Genomic DNA, 21,763 nt, shown 5'->3' on the forward strand with positions numbered 1-21,763 from the left:
ACGTGTTGGATGTGGCTCAAGATCTTATTTGGCATCCTCAGGTTCTGCTGAAGATGTCTATTTTAGCTTGGCGTTTGCTTCGAGACAGGTTGCCTACAAAAATCAATCTCCTCAATCGGGGCTTTACTAATGTTGCAGACATCTTTTGTGTGACAGGGTGCGGACATGTTGAATATGTTGGTCACCTATTTTTACATTGTGATTTTTTTGGTGCCATCTGGTATCATGTGCGGCTTTGACTTGGTTTTTCAGGAGTAGATCACCATAATATTGGAGACCTTTTTCTTCAATTCAAGTATTATTTAGGTGGTAGGAAGAATAAGCATTCTTTCCTTCAACTCATTTGGCTTCTATGTGTTTGACTTTTATGGAAAGAGCGTAATAATAGAATTTTTAATAATACTACCACTTCTATAGAGGAGCTAGTGGAAAAGGTAAAGTTCCACTCGTATTGGTGGTTGCGTGCTAATAATGCCGCTTTTGTGTATGGTTGTCAGCAGTGACGGTCGAACCTGTTACTTTGTTTGGGTATCTACTAATGCCTCCTTTTGTTTTTTGACAGACTCATTGTATCTTGTGCGCTTCTTTGGCACGCCTTGTGCTAAAGAGGCGTTGTGTTCTATGTGAATATACATCATTTTTGCTTCTCAATTTTTTTTTTTGATAGTGCTACTGTTGTCGCTGTAATATAATGACGATCACATCATTCGTATAATTTATTTAGAGCTACTAATTCTAGATTTTGTTTCCTATAGGAAACGTACAAAACTACTTATAATTAGTTAGCATAAAGTTATATATCTTGCGTACGACAAAACGGTTTAATAATGAATAGATAAAAATTAAAGTCATCACTTCTTCATAATACAATGTATCTAGTGTCTTAACACATGCATTAACAAAAAATACATGTGAACGTGTAAGCTTTGCGTTGTGCACCGTCGAAGGTTGACCCTTAATTCTGTAATTTCTACTAAATATTAAAATTTGTTGTATACGTTGTTTTGTGACCGACGGAGTCCTTTGTCCTCTTAGAATCACATTATAATTAGTTCAAGTAATTGTTATGATGTGTACTCTAATAAGTATAGTTCAATTGATCTATGTAATTGATGATTAAGTTAGAGTTTAAAAATATCAAGACTTCTTGTCCAAATTTTTTTAAGACTTTTTAATGTAAAAATATAATAACGTTACTCAAAAACCATGTAAAGTTAGATTTCTAATTGTTCAACGCTAGAACCCTAGTGAACCTAGCTAGTTAAGGGTCTCTTACTTGTATATTAATTGACTTCCAAGATAGCTAGCTTCTAGTTCTAGCTTTGACAATATGTACAAAATACTCCTATATAACTATGAGTCTATGAATCTATGACAAAGATACTTAGATATACTACTAACGTTCACATTATAAATTCTTAGAGTAATGATATTTTGACATCCATTTGATGACAATTTTGTTGACAATTTTGTTTTTCTCACTTCTTATTGGTCAAAAACAATGGAGATAGAAAAAGGAAGAGAGAGGATAACAACATCATGTGAGTATGAGAGAGAAAGTTGTCAAAAAGTGGTTGTCAAAATATCATTTCTCAAATTCTTAAGGGATGATTTCAGAGTCCAAATTACAAAGTTGAACTAACGTTGAATTCATTTAATTTGGAGAAATTATTACTACAATATATGACGATATACATATGGTTGCGTACTAAGCAATTGCATATAATTATATAATTAGCCAATAAAAAAATGGTGGAACAAGCAAATTAATGTATGTGCACACGTTGATGAGGATTTTCAGCTAGATGTTGGTGAAAAATCATACAAAGTGATGAACCATAAAGAGCGTGTTTGGGTAAATCATCTAATCTAATAATTAATTATTTCAAAACAATTATTAAGATAAGTTTTTTTAAGGAATTATTAAGATAAACAAAAGTATAAAGTATTTATATTAATATTATGAAATAAATACGAAGAAACTTTCAGTAACATATTCAAACATTGTCCCTTAATATTTTTATTACTATTATTTGATTTTAATTATATAAGCATGAAATTCTTTTCTTTAAATATACTCTAGTTATCTCTCCTACTAGACTAATAAACGATTAAAAAAATGACCAGCCATGGTATTAGACTTTACCACTTTTGCTCCTAACGGGTAACGACTTAACCTGTCAATATCACAAACGTAAAAGCAGAAAATAGAAATATTGTTAATGTTAATGTTTTTTTTTTGACAAAAACAAAACGATATCCATTCATTCAAATTGATAGTGTACATCAGATACAAACATCGCTAAAAACGTAAAGGGTGAATCTGCGAACAAACTCACAGCACCCAAGTTAATAGTATAAAACGGCAAAATGCCTACAAAAAATATGATAAAACCTAAGTCACCGAAATTCACATGCTTTCGGATCTGCAACGTTGACGCCCAAATCATTTGTTGAATTTGTAATTGACTGATGTCGATCTTTCAATAGGAATTAAACGAACACCGCGACAAGACGCGAAATCAAACGCCGCACAAGACGACGAACAACACAACGCCGCACTTAGACGACGAAATCACAAAAAAAACACAAAAGAAGAAACTTGATCTATGTGAAAACCACTTATTTAGATTGAAAGAAAAGAGAAAAAAGATGTAGAGGGGTGATTCTAGGTCAAAAAATGACCTAAAACCACCCCTCCTCGATGAACGAAGGGGAAAGAAAGTTTAGAGAGAAGTTGGAGTTTCTCTCACTAATTTGTTATCATACACTAATGTTAATGTTATTATTTGTTAATTCCTTTCATTGATTGAACCTATGTTTAAACTTTTAACATTTGAATAAGATGATTATATAAATAATATTCGTCGGACATGCAGGTATACTGTCGTTTTTGTTTTGGCCGCAACACAAGTTGTCTTTTGCGCATGAAAGTAGGACCCCCAGGTTGTGAAAACGAAGTAATGAGATAGTTGTGTTTGTGGAAGTGCACATGGTTATTAGGTATAAGCCATGTGGGAATGCCACCGTTAAGACACGTCAAGGAAAACTCCAGTCAGTCACCCAAGTTTCACACACTCTCAAAACTAACTAGCTAGCTCACATCCACACCGAGTGTTACAAGCATAGTTTTAAATTGTTGCGAATTCGATGAGAAAACACATCAATAACAACTTGATGTGTGGAGTAAGAAATAATTAAGCAACCAAAATCAAAGTGTATGTAACAATTATAAACACAAGTCAAAAGTAGAAAACAACGAGAGAGAAAAAGAAGAAAGAACACAAAAGAATTTGTTGACCCAGTTCGGTCCAAATTGACCTAGTCTGGGGGAGAGAGCAGTCTTCCGTTTCACTATATGATGAGTAACGTTACAAAAGAGATGTCAATGAGTTACAAGAATAAGTTTCCCGCCTAATTCTACCCAAAGTCCCAATCTCTTCCCGTAACCAAGAGACTCAATCCTAATAGTGTTTCCCAAGGTGAATCAACCATCAAACCCTAGTGTTTGTTCCAAAGAGACAAACTCTATACAAACCCTAGTTTTGTTGTTGCCTTTCTAAACCCTTGTTTCAGCCCCCTCTATCTCAAGGTTTACACCGATACAATGCCTATATTTATAGTAAAAGTAACTCCCATAAAATTGTAACAAATCTGGCCCAAAAATATGTTTCTGAAAAAAACTGTTACGCAAAATCGGGCCCCGAATTTACCAAATTGGGCGCCGATTTTTCCAGAACAAGAAGCCTCCCAAAGGCAGCCAAAATCGGGCCCCGAACTCCAGAAATCGGGCACCGATTTTGGGTCTTCCAGCAAACATGATTTTGCACTCCAAACTCCAATTTTGAGTCACTTCTACAACATAAATCAAGGGTTTAGGAGATGAATATAAGAGAGTATTATTAATGAACCAAACATAATTAATTGTGAAAAACTAAATAACACTAAGTGATTGAATTTAAGTGGTTAATGAGTTATCCCTAAGACGAATCGTTCGAAAGATCTTTAGTTTAATTCCTGAAAGAAACAATTAACAATTATTTATCAGATTACTAGTCTTGTTCCTAACACTTTATCTTAGGTTTTGAGTGATGTCTCATTTTTTAGGATGATTTTAGATTGTATTTTGTCCTTCTAAATTTAGCACTTGTTCTCACCTTGCATAAACATGTTTTGCATGCATAAAACTTTTGCTAAACTCGTGTTGTAAACCTACTTTGAGGTGGAAATCACATTTTACATGGTCTAGGGTCTTAGAGTGTTTTTGAACTTATTATAATGCACTTTTACACTTTTGAATCGATTCAAATGTCGTAAAAGAACGTCTTGAATCAATTTGGTGCAAACAAAGAGTTTCAGAGAACTTTTGAATCGGTTCAAATCATGTAGGAGACAATTTGAATTGATTCAATCTTCATAAAAGTATTATAAAATTAATTTGATCTTCATTTGAATCGACTCAATCTTCAAACAATGCTCAAGATGTGTTTCAGTCCCTAAATCGAATCACACTTTCTCTAAATTGATTTAGATAAAAAAAAATTCACGAAAACCAACTTTCTTTTGTTCTAAAACCATCCATTTATAAATATAACTTCTCCTAATTATTAACATTCACGAAATTTATTTATTACTTTTCTCTCTACTTTCCTTCTCTAAAAATCTATTAGAAAACACTTTCTTCATTGTTCTTTGTGAGAATTTAAATCTAGGATTAGAGACACAGTTGTAGGTTGTGTAATGTTCGGACTTTCAAAGGAATTTGTGGTGCTCAAAGTTCCAAAGGACACAAGAAGGCTTTCTTTTCTCCTCAACAAGCTATGAGATTTTTCTAGTTCATCAATATCAAAGAAATCGAAGGAATCTATGCAGAAGAAGGAATCTTGACGAAGTTTGCTAAAGGATCTCATAGGATTGACGATTTGATGGCTTGAGGTATCATATTCGTGGATCTCATATTCAGAACAAGTTAGAGGTGATCTGTCTACAAATAGTTTATGTTGGAACAAGAGTGGTTCATACAATTCCTATAGGGTTTTGATGATAACAAACTATTGAAGAACAATTGGAATACTAACATATATTCAAGTATGCAGAATCAAAGAATGAATATATCATTGAAGGATGAACATACGAAGAGCACGAGAAGGACCAAGAGAAGCCTAGAAGACCATAGTAGAAGATCTGAAGAAAGGTAACCTAGAAGTCAATGTCCTTAGAAGAAGGATGCATCAAAGAAGCTAGAGCGTTACCTCAACAGATTCTATGAAGGTCATCAGACTCAAAAGCAAACAACAGACTTGAATGACCCCTCAGATTTGAGAAAATCCTGAGAGACCCAAAATCCATGTAGGTTTTGTCTTCTTCTGTGAATTGTCCCTATCGAAGGATCTGATATAGCAGTTCTTTTGTCTTTTTTTGTCTACGTGTGCAAACAGACAAAGGAAATTCAATGGACTATTCAACAGAATCATCCATATCAAGTAAAGGGTCAACGTTCTTGATTGAAGCTTCTCAATGACTCTATTTGCACTGACACTCTTCTCCATCATCTCTCAAATGACTGCCTATATAAGGAGATGAATACATGAAAAAGATTAACAAGACTTTTCTATTTTACTGTGTCATTACTTTGTCAAATCTAATAGCGCAAACCACCTAGGGTCTATTCATTTATTCAGTTTACACTACCATTGTTAAATCCAATGTAAGAACAAATTGATTTGTTTACTTTGTAAACATTTAGAATGTCTCTCGCATGCGTGCTTGAGCATACAAGTCTTTTGGTGAAACCTTGAGCATTTAGGAAGTCTCAATCAGTTGTGATTTAGCAAGGGGAAGTATCTTGGAGTTGTCCTTGAGCAAGGAAGTCTTTAGGTAGCGACCTATAGCAAAGAAATCTTAAACAGTTGTGCTTGAGTAGGGAAGTCTCTTGGAAGGATCCTAGAGCAATTTGTAATCATGTGTGATTATAGTGAAATTTCTTTTGAAGTGCAAAGGGACTGGACTACTCCTGTGATGTGGGAGGAATCAGTATAAAATTGTCTTGTGTCTGCTCTCTCTCTCTCTCTCTCTCTCTCTCTCTCTCTATGTTCTGTACTTATATGATGCATTCAGACTCTGAGTCAAAATCTGAATACCTCAGTTTCTGACCAATTTACAAACACCAAGAAAAAGAAACCATAAAAAGCCAACACAATTCAACCTCTTTTTTGTGTTTCTCTCACCTTCAGTTTATGACCTTGGCCATCCTTAGGTTAAAGAGTGACAATATTCGCGAACTACTTGTAATCATACCTTGTAGCACATTATGTAAATATTCAATCATAGTAGTAGACTGTAGATTTTGATACAAAAAGTTGACGTACCCCATAGCGAGAATGATTGGAGGAACCGATATAAATCTGGTGTACCTTATTCCTTTATATTTTACTTTTTGCAAGATATGATTTGATTTTTGATAAATTGTGATAGCTTTAGTTGCAATATGTGTTAAGCCATTGAATGCATCAAGAACTTGTTTTTGTTTGAAAGATTTATTGTTTTCAATTGTTATTCAATCACTTGTCATAATTGGAATTAACTTGTTAATGATTTTATCATCGATCAAATCTTTTTTATTTTCGTTGGTAGTGATTTATTTGTTTAAGGTGTGAGTTGGATTTGAAATTGAATAGACTTTGTAATTAAATGTATAATACTTTATTGTGATACATTGAATCAGTAGTGAGTTGCTTTTTTCGTGTTTATATTGTTTGAATTTATTTCTTTGTTATCTATGTTACAATTTCAATAATCAAACTATTTTGCAAACATTTTTTTTTTTTTGAAAAACTACGTTTCCGTGTGCAATGTTTTTGAGGCAATCTATTCACCCCCTCTAGATTCGTAATGTTAGCGTGATAACATATCACTTCCTTCATGTAATGTTACAGTCACTAACATATAATAATATGTGAAAAAGTATAATAGCATGTACATTATGGAACTTTAAAGATCCATTAAGCTTGAATAAGGCCCAAGAAATAACTCAATGTTTTATCTTTTGACTTGACCCCATCACAAATGCGTAAACTGTTCGTTTTATGGATAAAGAGTAAATAGGGGGGTCAAAAGAGAAAATATAAAATAAACTCTCCCATCTCCAAATCCTAGTTTTGAGGCCCAATAAAATTTTCATTTTTGGTCCATCTAAACTCTACCATTTTTGTAACAAAAACCGTAACTTTGGTGTGACGAAGAACAACGAAGAAACTGCAACTGCAAAGAATCAACTGAAGCACACGCATATCATCAGCATCTGAAAATGAGACAGTTCGATCCATGGCCAGTTTTCTTCAAGAGAGAATGGAAACGTACTTGGCCATTCCTCGTTGGATTCGCCGTCACCGGAGCTCTTGTCACCAAATTCTCTCTTGGTCTTACCGGTAATTCATTCTATTTCTCTTCAATTTCCTTTTTTTATTTGTAGAATTAGGGTTTTCGATATTATCGTAATAAATCTAATTTACCTTCATTTTGTTTCTGTTGCAGAGGAAGATGCTAAGAATTCCAAATTCGTTCAGCATCACAAAAGGTAACCCTAACTCACCCAATCTCAATCATCAATTTTTAGTATTGATTCATGCTTATTGTGATGTTTTTTGTTATCAATCAGCAAAGATTAATTAGATCACTAGATTTTTTTAATATCAAACCTGTGTATGATTTTTTTATGAAAAAAATATCATTTCTCTATGAAAAAATGATTTTTTTGCTCGGGTGTGACAAAATTTGATTTTGAATGAAATGATTTTGTAAAATTCAAAAGCTAGAAATTATCAGTAGCTTAAGTTAGAATCAATCCTGGAGGAGGCAAAATCAATTTTAATTGATAGCTACCAAACATGTCTAAATCAATTTTACACCTCTTGACACATGAACCAAACCTAAGTAATTGTGAAAAAGGAAACAAAACAATAGTTGAAGTTTTTTTATGCTGTGATGCATTTAAAAGTGATATTTCATTGCGATCATGTTGGTGATTTAAAGTAGTGAATGTCCCCATTTTGAAGAGTATTATTTGTGTTGTTGAATTCAGATAAAATGTGAGTGTGATTTTCATTTAAATCTGATGTGGGGCCGTTTGGATTGGCTTATTTTTGAGCTCATGCAAAACAATTTATGCTAATAAATAAGCTTTTATGTATTATTCATAAACTTATCATGGTAGTTTATGAAAAAACAGCTTATGAAGATACAATTTTCATAAGTGAGAACTTATGAATTAACATAAAAGCTTATTTATTTGCATTAGCTATTTCTCATAAGCTCAAAAATAAGCCAATCCAAACAGGCCCATGGTCTGCGTGGGAAAATAATTTTTAACTTGGCGAAGCAATTATATAATACTGTGTAGCCTTTGGCTTATCACAAAATTCGTGTAAAAGGCTAAGAATGATGGTGTTTTTGTTTGCGGGATGTTAACTGTTCTTTAATGTTACTGTTATTATAAGATTAAAATCTAGGAAGGTATTGTGATGTTTTCTTATGCTGGTGTTTATGTGTAATGGATTAGAAATTAACAATGAAATGGATCATTTCCACATGTTGATCACCAATGAATTTGGCTCCTCTAAAGAGATCAATTCACGTCAGAGAGTAAGTTAATATTAAGGACCATTGATTAACAAATCAAAGGTTGATATTGCAAGCATATCATAACAAATCATCGATTTGTTGAAATAACCACCCTTGAGTTTGTCATTTTACGCTTTACTCACTAAAGATGAGCCAAATTTGATTACCAACACCTTTAATTGCTTACTCCTACTATCAGTTGAATTGACGAATTATGTCTCTATGAGTAATAACTTGGTATGCTAGTGGATGTTATTTTGTATTTTATTTTACATACTTGATTTTCTGGATACTTATATGGTTGTCACATCATCTTAGTCAAGCATTTGCCTTTAATGTTTCTGATAATGGGACATTTGCTGTTTATATATATTCCAGGTGATTTCTGAAAGGAGACATTGTAGTGGCTTTGCACTTCATGTTAGGCGTGTCAAGATTATTTTGCTTGTCTTGATTTCATGGATTGTAATAACAGAAGAGAGATATTCTATATACTCTCTTTACCATATTGTTATTTCCAGTTTTGGTTGTTTACTTGAATCTGCTTTGAAAAATTCATACTAATCAATTATTGATTTTCTCTGTTGTGATACTTATCCTACATGGAATTTCTCTCTTGATATACATTTGGCATTATCTTGAGGAAAATAGATATGTTTAGCTGTGCACCTCCATGTCATCTAAAGTCTATTTGTTTAGTTTCCCATGATAATATTGGCATTACTGTTCAAAATTCTCACGAAAGTTGCCACCAGTTCATTCTGTATGTTTCTTTATCATTTTAAGATGACAACTTATCAATAAGGGGACACCGTAGTTGTAGGATAAGATACCTGAAAGTTCTAGGTCCAGGTATGATTAAGGGGTCGGATAGATTTCCTTGAATAATGCTACCTCCTGAATCATGTTATAGGACTCAAGATTTGGTTAACAAATGTTTTGTGCTCAATTTAACTACCAGATTTAACTAGAACATACTACCATGTTGGCTGAATATGCGTGGTATTTAATTACCAGATTTAGATTTGAATTTATTTCCCAGTTTTATTTGGATTTCTGTTTAATTCAAAATCTGTGGTCAATTTTCTGAATGCTCTAGTTATTTTCAGACCAAGTTTTGAGAGTTACAACACTAAACTTTTGTTGAAAGGCCATGATCCACTAGGCATCATGAGTAGAGTTTATTTTCTTTGATGGCCTTTGTTAAATAGTGATCATCCTGAAAAGTAATATTCCCCTTCAAAAAAATAGTCTGAAAAATTATACTACCACCTACAAGTTTGTCTCTAGTTACTTTTCATTTTCCAAATCCATTTAAAGCAGTACTATTCTTCACTGAAGCCAATTTTGGAACCCCCTGTATTGAGTAACTTTCAATAAACGTGTCCATCAGATCAATCTAATGCACCAAATTGAGTCACATGTCAGCCCTCATAATCTTTTAAAGAAAAAAGAAACTCATGTCTCTAAACACAGCCGTGCTGCAAAACCCAATCCCATCTGCTGCCCTCTGTTGAACCCTGTATGCCGCCATCGACCATCATCCTAGCTCCAACGGCGGTTGATTCTGTGTTCTCGTACTGTTTTGTGAGGGTGAGTTTGCAAGTTTGCGAATCAATGTCTAAAAACAAAAGTTTACCATTTCTTTCTCCAAATCAATTTAGAATACTTGCATCAAATAAATGCATCAAGTAAAAATAATGGCAAATAAAATCAGTATTGAGAAAACCAGTCCAGAATACATTAAATGAATAAAAAGAAAAAATACGGAGATCAATTGGCAACACAGCAAAACAGTTAGGATGACGGGTAGAGGAACGGAGGCGGTGCAAGGATCAACGGAGGGCGGTAGCAGGCAGGTAGACGATGGTTGTGATTGTGTTGCATCAAATTGGTACCAGGGAATCGAACTTAAAATTTAGTGTAATATACGTTTTAAAATTTCTTCATGCATTGCAATACAAGATACTCTAAATTTGGTTTAAAGTGTTCGCCTTTTTTTTTTGGGTCAATAAGTGTTCGTCCTTTTAAGCCGTCCATGATAAAGAAATAAAATAGATAAGCTAACAAATTAAGACAATATGAGGGGGCAGAGAAGTCAATCTGGCAGGACTCTTTGAAAATACTTTAAAATAAGCAGCAGTTGGTAACCACAGGGTTAAGTTTAATCAATAAAACCATGCCATTATTATGAATTATGATAAACAAAATGAATGAAAAGTTCGAGCATACCCACCTTATTGTTTTGGGTATATACTTCCGCGTGTTGTAGTATAGTGGTAAACACTACTAAGACATTTTTTTTGGGAGGGAAAACACTACTAAGACATGTGTGTGGGTGTATGAGTTCTATACTTCGATTCGACGATACCTTTTTATTACTGGTATTACTTTTTTTTTAATATTAGGCCTAATTTATTTTCACAAAAGCAACTCTAATGTGGTTAATTCTCTTTGATAAAAAAAGAGGTGTGTTATTTGAAACAACCACTTTAATCATAAAAGTTGTTAAAAAAATAGTTGTATAAATATCATTTCTCTAAAATAAAAATGCCGTTAATTCTCATCAAGTGACTTTATGAACATATAGCGATTTACTTTGTCGGTCTGTCCTTTCTCAGCATTCTCTTCAAGATGATAATGTGACGGCCAAAATTTGTATTTGATATCTTCCAAGATAGTTACACACCTTCAACCTTACAGACCAGCAGCCAATGAGAGCCATTCATTTCGTGGGCCAGTTTCACTCCAAGACTAGGTAGGTTGACTTTATTATTTATATAAAAAAAATAAACCCTCTAACCCTTTTAGTAGAATCATTAGGTTTATCTTCTCATAGTTTCCACTAAACATGTAGTACTAATTAAAACTTAGTTTACAAAAAAAAGATGTTTGGAGAATATTATACATTGTTAATATTGATAATGAATATGTCATGTAATGTTGATAAATTATTTTTGTAAGTGTTGTTTGAGTCATAACGTTTTCTATAATTATGTTGAATCTTTAAATTCAAGTCGCATAAACTTTTACCTCACTAAAATTTAAGGAGGAGTTTTAACCTAAAAACACTTAAACATTACACATATAAAAACATTTTTTTCTTTCATTCTAGATATATTTAAATGCATGTTTGATATTAAAATGGATTAATCAAAATCATAATGAGTTACCATAATTTTATAAAATTATAAAGTGTAATTCTTGTGAAATCACAATAGCTCATCGTGGTTTATGATTCTAATAAACCCTACCATTTAAAGGGTAGGGTGATTCAGATTGCTCCTAGAAAATATTGATAATGAAACTAGCACAACTTAACTAACCAATGTTGGCTAATGTAAAGTCCACATCACCACCCTATAAACAATCATATAGTCGGTTTGGTCCTAAAGCTAAATGAAGGTCCCACTCTCAAGAATTAGTCATCAGTCGGTGATCCAGCCTCAAAACATCACATCAACCGTACACGTGTCATCACAGGAAAAAATAGGAGGCTCCCTACCCACTTTTTTTGAAAAATTGTTTTTCTTCTTTCATTTCTCCTCGTGACTTATATGTGCAAAATGTTAGAACAACGTGTAATACTGCACCATGTTCTTACTCTCATGCTACTATATATAGCAGCATTTTAGTTAAAGTGCAAGTTATTATCAAAAGTACCATTCTAAGCTTGAAAAATTTCTTTGAGAAAAGAGAAAAATAAAACAATGCCGATTTCTAGAATTGCAATTGGAAATCCTTCTGAGTTTGGCAAAGCTGATGCACTTAAGGCTGCACTAGCTGAGTTCATTTCAATGCTCATTTTTGTCTTTGCAGGGGAAGGATCTGGCATGGCATATAGTAAGGCTTTTTATTAGTTAATTAAACTCTTTTCGAAAATTTTCGATTTAACTTATTTGAGTTTATCTACTGACATAAACAATTGTGTAACTATTTCAAAAAACTGTTTTCAACTTACTTTGTGAACTCTTCTTGGGGTGTGTTTTTTGACAGATAAGCTTACAAACAATGGGGCAGCAACACCAGCAGGGTTGGTAGCAGCATCACTATCACACGCATTTGCACTTTTTGTTGCTGTTTCTGTTGGTGCTAACATTTCTGGTGGACATGTTAACCCTGCTGTCACTTTTGGTGCTTTCATTGGTGGACACATTACACTCATTAGAGGTCTTTTGTATTGGATTGCTCAGTTGCTTGGTTCTGTTGTTGCTTGCTTGCTCCTTAAAATTGCCTCTGGTGGACTGGTGAGAAACATTACATATATTCTTTCATTCTAAATTGAATCCATTGTGTCGAAAGTGATGGTAACATGACTTTCCTTTCATGAAAAGAACCTGAATTGCATTCTTAAAGTCGTCCATTTAGTTGGAAGACCAGCTCAAGGATTAGTCTCATAACGGATCTAAATAACCTAAACTATAGGATAGAGTCTATTGTAAGGAAATACCTTAACTATGGTTGAAAATAAAAAAAATTCAATCACATTAAGACTAAATTCACTATCCAAAATTTCAATGTGATAAAATATTTTTAGTCCAAGTATTGTTGTGAATATTCGTTAATTTCTTTCAAAGACCAAATTGTTTTATGCTTATAATTTCGGTAACAAAAGGTAAAATAAAGTCAAAAAAATTTCATACGAAATTTAGTTTCTTCAAAAAAAAAAAAAAATTTCATACGATTTGTTTCAAAGTATCATTTTAGATTCACATGTTAGTTATTACAATGATTGTGTTCTTGCAACTTAACTTTTCTTTTTAGGGCTGAATTTTATTATGAATTTGTGTATGTCTATTGCAGGAAACATCTGCATTCTCATTATCTTCTGGTGTGGGAGCAACAAATGCACTTGTGTTTGAGATTGTGATGACTTTTGGTTTGGTCTACACAGTGTATGCTACTGCAGTAGACCCAAAAAATGGTAGCCTAGGAACAATTGCTCCAATTGCAATTGGTTTTATAGTTGGAGCTAACATCTTAGCAGGTGGTGCATTTGATGGTGCATCCATGAACCCTGCAGTTTCTTTTGGGCCTGCTGTTGTTAGCTGGACATGGGCTAATCATTGGGTCTATTGGGTCGGCCCGTTGATCGGTTCTGCTATTGCTGCAGTCGTCTACGAGACTTTCTTTATCACCCCTAGCTCTTATGAACAGTTACCGGTCACGGATTATTAAGGCCTAAAGTAGTAAATCCCCCTGAAGTTTTTTAATTGAAAAGGGGTTTTAGTTTCTTTTAGCTTTTATTTTTGTGCTCTTTGTTGTTTGCATTTTTCTGTTTTCAAATGTTTTGGTTTTTTGTTACATTTGTCATGTTCTGTAAGATCATTTTATTAAGCATAGTGATCATGTCTTCTAAACTTCAAACTTTATCTATCTGCGTGCATGTTTGAAATCGCGGTGTGTTTGATGAAATCGTTGTTGTAGCATTATTTTATTGCTACTTCAAAGGGTAGCTTTTGTCGAAATCACAAGTACCATGTGATTCTGCCAAACTCACTATTAGTCAAAAATACAATCCAATTATAATAATTTAGTACCAAAGAAACAACGTGAATATAAGCACCAATTACTATACTAGAATCTGTAAACATTAGTAACAAGTAACTCAGAAATTTAACATTTCAGAATAAGCGTGAATTAACTCACATTATGAACGAGCTATCACTAACGATACAATTTATTATTCAAAATATCAATATAATTCCTTAAGGTAGAAACTGCGCAGCCTAACCTAACGCGTATGCTACAAATCTTCCAGCTACTACTATCTTTAGTCTTTTAACAAAAAAAATCAAGAAATTCTGCTCATTATGCTTTTTTCTTGCCATGGTGTTCAGAAAGTTTCAAATCACGCTGCTTGAACATATGCAGGTATAGTGTGAGCCTGATGAATAGATAAAGTGGAAGTTCGACCTGATCGAGAGAAATGAAGCATAAATCAAACAAATTAGAGCTTAATCAAACAACTCAACAGAATTGAAAGGAACAAATTAACATTTTGTTTTTGAAAGTGAACTGAACGATTTTCTACCTGCTATATGAGTCAATTTCCAAAACTAAGATTATACAAGAACAAAAAATAACCATGACTAATCGATGGCAACTATCAACTCCTTTTAAGGTTATACGTTAAGTATAAAAAGTAACCATATGGAAATCATAATAACTACATGGGAGGGCTGAAAAGTAATTATTGCACCATGAATTTGAGGAAGTTAACTAACTAGTTAACTGACTTTACTTGCTCAGCAAGTTACTGATTTTACCGTTAGTTAGCTCATGTTAGCTTAGTATGCAACTCCATTTGTGTATAAATGCATCTTGTAAACACTTGTTCCATAATGAATTCACTCTATTCAAATATTTAATCAATTCATAATATGGTATCATTTTCCGTTGTGCATTCTTCATCATTCTTCCTTTTTTGTTGATTTTTAATCGATTCTTCCTTGTTTGTTGGTTTGATAAAAGTTTTTCATGCATGCAATTGACTATTGGAAACTATACAAATACTTTAAGGATGACTTATTAAACAATGATAATATGCTAATTCAAATTTGAACAAAAGATTCACAATTGAATTAATATTACTCGATCAAACTTTAATACACAAGTTAATTACAACCCCAAAGTCAATCTCAAATCAAACCTAAACTTATACAAATAATAAGCTAACAACAGGAACAACAAGATTTGATGTATGATGAATAGATTAACTAGATAATATCAACTATGAGAAGTGATTGAATTCACAATTAGGTTTACAAAATATTCTTAGAAAATCAAGTTCTAAATTATTCAATCACTTAACACATATATCTATTAACCTAATCAACAAACATCATATATCAAATTATAAATTGCGAAATAAAGAGAAAGGGAAAGAAAACACCAGGATTTATAGTAGTTCCCCCAATCATATATCAAATTCTACTGTCTTCCCCTATTATGTTGTTGAAATTACAGAGTCAATTACAAAGATTCATTCAATTTAAAGATCCAACCGATCCCAAATCTTCTATGTTCAGTAACCACTTGAAAACCTCCAATGTTCAAATCTTCTTGAAATTGAATCTTCCAAAGCCTTCGAACCTCAAGCAATCATGCACTCTTTTGATCTTCTATTCCAAGAAATCTTCAATGCTATGAACCTTGCTTCAATTTCCTTTATCTTTGATGCCTTGAGAAACAACCCCCATAATCACCTTTGGAGGTGAAAAGTATCTCCTTTTACTTTATATCTTTGATGCCCTACCAAGATCCTTGAGAGAAACCAATCCTTACAATATCCTATATCCTATCAACCTAGATCTCAAATCCTACAAGTGTATTTTGAAACAAAAGAGTTTGTAGAAAAAGAGAGAGAAAAGCCTAAGAGTGTTTGCAAATTAAATTGTTTCAGTACAAGTGAGTAGCAGGGCCGGCCCTAGGCATAGGCCGGGAGTGCGACGGCCTAGGGCCCATGCCGGTAGGGGGCCCTACAAAATTTTTTTATAGGTGGGGGTGTATATAGTAAGAATTGAATTTTTGGGGATTTGTATAGTAAAATATACCAACAAGCCCGAAAATTGCATGAAAAGATGGGCTAAAATCTGTTATTGTTTTAGCTTTTTTTATACAATTTACTATATATACCCCATATAAAACAAAACTTTCTATATACACCCTCCCAAAAAAAATTGGGCCCTTTATTTCTAATAATGTGCCAAGAAATTATTTTTATATTTTTTGGGGCTCTTTATTCCTAATAATGTGTCTTACTAATATTAAAAATATTTGTGATATTTATTATCCAGAAAATTGGGAGAATCTTCATAACAAAACAAATTATATTTTAGTTGAAAATAGATCCACTAGAGAAACTAATCTTAATATTGCCTTTAAAGTATCAAAAATAAATTAATTATACCAATATAGTAATATAAACTTGGTACTTGTAGCATATAAAAAGAGGAATGATTTACTTATAGCATATAAATGAGTTCATGTATCTTAGATTACTCTAAAAAGTCTAACATTGATTTTTTGTTTATCAAGTATTATTGTTGTTTTGCGTTTTACATTGGAGAATTTTGTATCCAAATGTCTAAAATTTAATTAATTACATGTTGATATACTTTTATATTTTTGGTGTTACTATGATTATATGTCAAAATTTCAGTGTCTACTATTCAGGTGTTAAAATTTCAGTCTACTTTGCAGGGGTTATTGTTCTCTAATTCTATGATATTTTGTTTAGTTTTAGTTTATATGGAGTATTTGATTTATTTGAAGATGTTGCCTAAAAAAACTTTTATATTGTAGTGAAAAGCAAAGAAAAAAAATGAAGCGCTAGTAAAATCATAACAAGAAACTAAAAAAGTTTATGATGTATTATGTAAGGGGCCATTTTTTCAAAAAATGCCTAAGGTCCCAAAAACGCTAGGAACGGCCCTGGTGAGTAGAGACATGTATATGTAGTTGAGAGGGAAAGGAACACGTTTGGCCCAAAAATAAACACAAAACGCGCAAATGATTCAATCCACAACTTTAGCGATTCAAATCATTAGTACAAAAATTGAATTTTGGTCACGATGAAAATTGATTTGATACCCATGAACTCTGATTCGAATCATTGATCGCCAAATGAAGATTGACTCGAATCACCATTATTTTGGTTCAGTTCATCATTTAAAAAAATTGGATCAAAATGATTCGACTCATTTTTCTCTTTGTAAAGAATGATTCAGATCACTTAGATTCGATTCATTTTCCTATTTAGAGGAAATGATTTGATTCATTAAAACCAAGAGATTATAAGAAGAAAAATGATTTGATTCAGGATTTACCTAGTAAAATCTAATTCGAATCAAACTCGTGAAAAAGTGGATTTTGAAGAGAGTTTGAACACAACTTGTTCCCAAGGTTTTCAACTAAGGTTTTTATGCAAAAATAGGTTTAGAAACACAATATGTGACCTAGAGGTGAGAAATGGCCCTTTACAAAAACTAAGACATCAATCAAAATAGTCTAACATAACCTAATCAACCTAAGGAGCTACTTCACGCATCAAACACGTTGAGATTGACTGTCACCTTAGCCATCATCACATTCAACGTGGCACCATTACTTTGTCGTCTTCTTTACTCCTAACATATTACTGACTTGCTCACAAAAACGCTTTCATTAAACATTTGTCTTTCTTGATTGACAAACTCTCAATACTTGCTGCTAATGTATCATGAGTTTGAGAAAAAAAAATGTTCGATTGGGGCGTTTTATCATTATTTGGCTAAATATAGTTTAGTATATTTATGTTTTACTTTATACTTTTATTGTAAATCTTATCTTATATTCACAATTTTCATTATTCATATTATTGGAACTAGTCTCAACTATCTCTTTTCCCTCCTCTCTCTATATGTAACAAAGAAACATCTCTAATGTATTTAATTTTAAGTCATAATTAATATATATGAGATCACTAGCATTAGTATTCTTTTTAATTATCATAGTACAGAGAGTAAACTCTCATTTTAACCAGATTTTCTTTATATACAATAGCCATTTAGTAGTGACTATATTAAAGGGGAATAACATTTCAAAAGGTAACTTTAGAGCACACAGATTTGAAAAACAAATCCAATATTTTTTATTACTATGGAACTTGTGTATTTTTCCACTAGCAACACGTGTGTGATGGATGATAAATTACTTTTCCTTGGCCAATATGTTGTGCATCTTATTCTATTCTGATTGGAAAGTTTTATGTATAGATTATTCAACCATTAACTAGTGGCTGCTGATAAAATATGAAATTAAGTGCTATAATGATAGGTATCCAAATCAGATTGAAACAAATTAGAACAAGTGCTTGATATTTTACATTCATATAAAACGTATCCTTTCTATATTGGAACATTTCTTTAAAGTAAAAGCACAAACATTGATATTGATCATATATAGATAACAATTACTCTTGAGATTTATTACAGCTGTGTCAACCATGCTTAAAGAGAAACACGTATTTACATGCAGTAAACAACCTCGACCGTTAATTTGAGATCGGACAATTCAGATTACACAATAACAAAATCAAGTTTAAACGATCTTCATCATCGATTTAGATCGGACGGTCAAGACTGAAAAACTGCGGAAACAGTTACTGCATCAAATCCCTTTCAGAAAGACATATACTATGCTATATACATGTTAATTAGGCTATCTTATGACAGATGGCACACATATGAACAAAATATTGAAGAAGAAAAAAAAAGAATAATCTTGATTAACCAGTTAGAAATGTGTTCCCTTGTTGATCATAGAAGGAAAAATATTGGTCACCAAAAGGAGGGAATAACATCTTGCTTTCTTCTTCATCCATCACCCACAATGGATCTAAATATGAATAATCCCATGATGATGTAGAAGGCATTATAGGACAAGATAAATTATTACTATTCTCTTCACTAGTTCCATCAAGAACAGGTTGAAGAACATTGATGTCATCTTCAGACATAGCAATATCTTTCCATATATCATCCATTGAGTACCCTTGTTCAATTTCTTGTACTTGGTAATTTTCTTCTTCAGACTCTTTGTTGGAAGCATGTGAATCCACACCATGGTTACTGTTTGAGAAATGTGAGGATTGGCAACTAGAAGATTGATCAGGTGACGATGAAATCGAAGGTGTTGCATGTTTTTTCTCCTGTGCCCTCTTTTTTCTCATGTGTGTCCTCCAGTAATTCTTAATCTCATTGTCTGTTCTTCCTGGTAGTTTTCTAGCAATTCTTGACCATCTGCAATCATCACACATAGCTACGTCAATGAAACTTGAGTAACCAAATATATTCAAGAATTTTCATAAAAATAAAAAATGAAAAGTATGCGACGACAAACTAGATCAGACACCACAATTTTTTATGTCTCCGCGACTCCAAGGCCACAGCACAATCACGGTCATCACTGCATAAGCCCCTTTTGAGCGAGGACTTGAATCCTCTACGGCAGCGGTAGTAGAGACTATTAGATTTAGAGAGAGAAAATTTCTCTATAAATCTAATAGTACTTACCGCTGCAGCACTGTACTGCAATTGTAGACGATTCCATTTCGTATATTTGACAAGGATCTTCTATAGCTGTATTATGGTGCTGCAACTGTAAGGACTATTAGACTTTGAGAGGAAAAAAACTTCTCTGTAAATCTAACCGTCCTTACTGTTTGAGCACCATATTGCAGCCGTATCCAATTTCTTTGATCGTAACTCTCACGAATACTTTATGATTGACATGAGATGTATTTGGATATATGAAGTAGGTAGTAGGAAAAGAAAAGGAAAATAGTGAGTCTGCTTGATAATATTCAGTCTCAAACCTATTTCCCCATTTAGAGTGAAGTTCCATAACAAGTGTTTCTTCTTGGGGTGTCATCTTGCCACGTTTGAGATCAGGGTGAAGATAATTAACCCAACGTAACCTGCAACTCTTACCTGATCTACTCAAACCTACAACAAAGTGTGAGAAACAGAAAAACCATGGTTAAAGGAATTAATGCTTCTATTATAAATCAGCATGCCCTTATAAGCATACCTATTTATTACTCTCTCCCGCCACCTTCAAACCTGAAACCTTTGCTATAAAATCCCATCTACGATCACCAAATAACCCTACAAAATATGCCAATTTGTAATCTTCTTGTTCTGTCCATGGACCTTTTCTGCTTATTTCTTGTGAAACCATTTTTTTTCTTTCTTTCTTTCTGAGGAACACACTCTTGAATCTTGATTGTTAGATATGCTTGAGGGAGTGTGCAGACACTTGGACAGTATTTATATGGGTTCTGTTCTGTCACAAACTCACAATATCTAAGATTTTTTTATATTTTTATAATAAAAAGTTGGTTTAATTGTACTAATTATTTCTTATTTTATCACGCTCACGAAAGTAGTCTCCTCTTTTTAAAATTAAATGTTTCTGTCTCCCTTGTGAAAAGGTTTTTAGTCCTTCATGTACAGGTAAAATAGTCTCAAATCTGGTGAGGGATTAAAAACTTTTTTCACACAAGAGACGATAACGTTTTTTTTTTGGGTCCCTCATCACGTTTTTGTCTTCGGTGTGAAAAATGTTTTTTGGTCCCTCAAAAGATTTGTTACCTTTATGACCTTGTTTACTATAACATAAGTAAAATAGTCTCACACCATGCACAAAATACGTTTTTCACAATTTGATCAATGAATCATGTCATATATCTCAATTGATCGAATGATGATAACTAATTTGTATATTAGAAAAGACTTATTTCACTTATGCATCATAGAATTGACCTCAATTTATTAGTTTTTGTTTGAATTTTTTTTAAGCACTCCATCCGTCCTTGATTTTTATTCATATTTGTTGAAAGTGAAATCGTTAAGGTTTTTAGATTCATAAGATTTGAGAATTAAGGTTCATAACTTTATCTTTTGTAATTTATTTTTGTTATATTAACATATTTAATGTTATGTCATTTAAAAATCTGTCACGTCACCAATTTTGAGGCAACAAATCTAGGTTTAGAGAAAAATTGTAACAAGTGTGTGATACTTGAAGAGCAAAGTGTTTGATTTTAAAAAGGATGACTATTTTCATGAGCTTCATAAAATAAAAGTTCATTTGTTTAGGCCAGTTGAATTCAGGGATTTTTTAGAGTCAAAAAAAGTTGTCTCAAAGTTTAGAGAGCTTTGACAAATGACAATGATACTATTACATTACCATTACATACATATATTCACAAACCAGATACTCATACTAAAATAGATATTTGAGATTAGATCCTTATAAAATCAAAGTTGAATCCTCCTCAATTAGACTAACTACCACATTTGATCAAGATTATTATTTTTCTTTTTGGTTTTTGATCAAGATTCTATACAATAATAATTAATTATATACTGTCAAAAAATATAACATATTTTTTTTCAAATAATCTAGTGACTAAAATTTCAATCTAAATAACTGAAAAATCTCTGGTTCGAACATCAGTTCATGTCTACTGCAATCTATCTACCAACCGAGCTATGCACTCATACGACATACATAGCATGATGTTATATAAGCAAGTTTGCATATCGACCGTTCATGTGGTGCACGCATGCTCACTCATCATTTGATATTCGCATTT

The 21,763-nt window shown here is 32.7% G+C and overlaps 3 protein-coding genes across 4 annotated transcripts; 2 read left to right on the plus strand and 1 right to left on the minus strand.

The window, feature by feature from the left end:
• The first annotated feature begins 7,244 nt into the window (after positions 1 to 7,244).
• Positions 7,245 to 7,580, plus strand: LOC146930570 (ATP synthase small subunit 6-A, mitochondrial-like). The gene is made up of 2 exons (XM_085702057.1): positions 7,245 to 7,427; positions 7,534 to 7,580. The coding sequence occupies exons 1-2, from the start codon at positions 7,307 to 7,309 to the stop codon at positions 7,578 to 7,580; spliced, it is 168 nt and encodes a 55-aa protein (XP_085558183.1). The 5' UTR covers positions 7,245 to 7,306.
• A 4,588-nt stretch (positions 7,581 to 12,168) lies between these two features.
• LOC146930571 (aquaporin TIP1-2-like) lies at positions 12,169 to 13,986 on the plus strand. Its single transcript, XM_085702059.1, has 3 exons — positions 12,169 to 12,462; positions 12,616 to 12,866; positions 13,423 to 13,986. Exons 1-3 carry the CDS (start codon positions 12,330 to 12,332, stop codon positions 13,795 to 13,797), a joined length of 759 nt encoding a protein of 252 aa, XP_085558185.1. The 5' UTR covers positions 12,169 to 12,329; the 3' UTR covers positions 13,798 to 13,986.
• Positions 13,987 to 18,522: 4,536 nt separating this feature from the next.
• On the minus strand, positions 18,523 to 20,408 carry LOC146930572 (transcription factor MYB59-like). Of its 2 annotated transcripts, none has more exons than XM_085702060.1 (3): positions 20,226 to 20,408; positions 19,979 to 20,108; positions 18,523 to 19,403 (listed from the first exon to the last, which is right to left on the minus strand). In XM_085702060.1, the coding sequence occupies exons 1-3, from the start codon at positions 20,341 to 20,343 to the stop codon at positions 18,890 to 18,892; spliced, it is 762 nt and encodes a 253-aa protein (XP_085558186.1). In that variant the 5' UTR covers positions 20,344 to 20,408; the 3' UTR covers positions 18,523 to 18,889. The 2 variants fall into 2 exon arrangements, with proteins under 2 accessions (XP_085558186.1, XP_085558187.1); XM_085702061.1 differs by having other exon boundaries at positions 20,194 to 20,408.
• Between the last annotated feature and the right edge of the window lie 1,355 nt (positions 20,409 to 21,763).

The sequence above is a fragment of the Medicago sativa genome, chromosome 4, assembly GCF_051527215.1.
Source record: "Medicago sativa cultivar Bolivia chromosome 4, Bolivia_mono, whole genome shotgun sequence".
Classification (NCBI taxonomy): domain Eukaryota; kingdom Viridiplantae; phylum Streptophyta; class Magnoliopsida; order Fabales; family Fabaceae; genus Medicago; species Medicago sativa.

What these genes read in the sequence shown, in the direction of transcription:
- LOC146930570 (XM_085702057.1), top strand. Translation starts at nt 7,307, where the DNA reads ATGAGACAGTTCGATCCATGGCCAGTTTTCTTCAAGAGAGAATGGAAA. An exon ending in ATTCTCTCTTGGTCTTACCG is followed by an intron (nt 7,428 to 7,533) that starts GTAATTCATTCT and finishes TTTCTGTTGCAG; the next exon opens with AGGAAGATGCTAAGAATTCC.
- LOC146930571 (XM_085702059.1), top strand. Translation starts at nt 12,330, where the DNA reads ATGCCGATTTCTAGAATTGCAATTGGAAATCCTTCTGAGTTTGGCAAA. An exon ending in AGGATCTGGCATGGCATATA is followed by an intron (nt 12,463 to 12,615) that starts GTAAGGCTTTTT and finishes GTTTTTTGACAG; the next exon opens with ATAAGCTTACAAACAATGGG. An exon ending in AAATTGCCTCTGGTGGACTG is followed by an intron (nt 12,867 to 13,422) that starts GTGAGAAACATT and finishes TGTCTATTGCAG; the next exon opens with GAAACATCTGCATTCTCATT.
- LOC146930572 (XM_085702060.1), bottom strand. Translation starts at nt 20,343, where the DNA reads ATGGTTTCACAAGAAATAAGCAGAAAAGGTCCATGGACAGAACAAGAA. An exon ending in TTTTATAGCAAAGGTTTCAG is followed by an intron (nt 20,109 to 20,225) that starts GTTTGAAGGTGG and finishes ACTTTGTTGTAG; the next exon opens with GTTTGAGTAGATCAGGTAAG. An exon ending in CACTCTAAATGGGGAAATAG is followed by an intron (nt 19,404 to 19,978) that starts GTTTGAGACTGA and finishes TGATGATTGCAG; the next exon opens with ATGGTCAAGAATTGCTAGAA.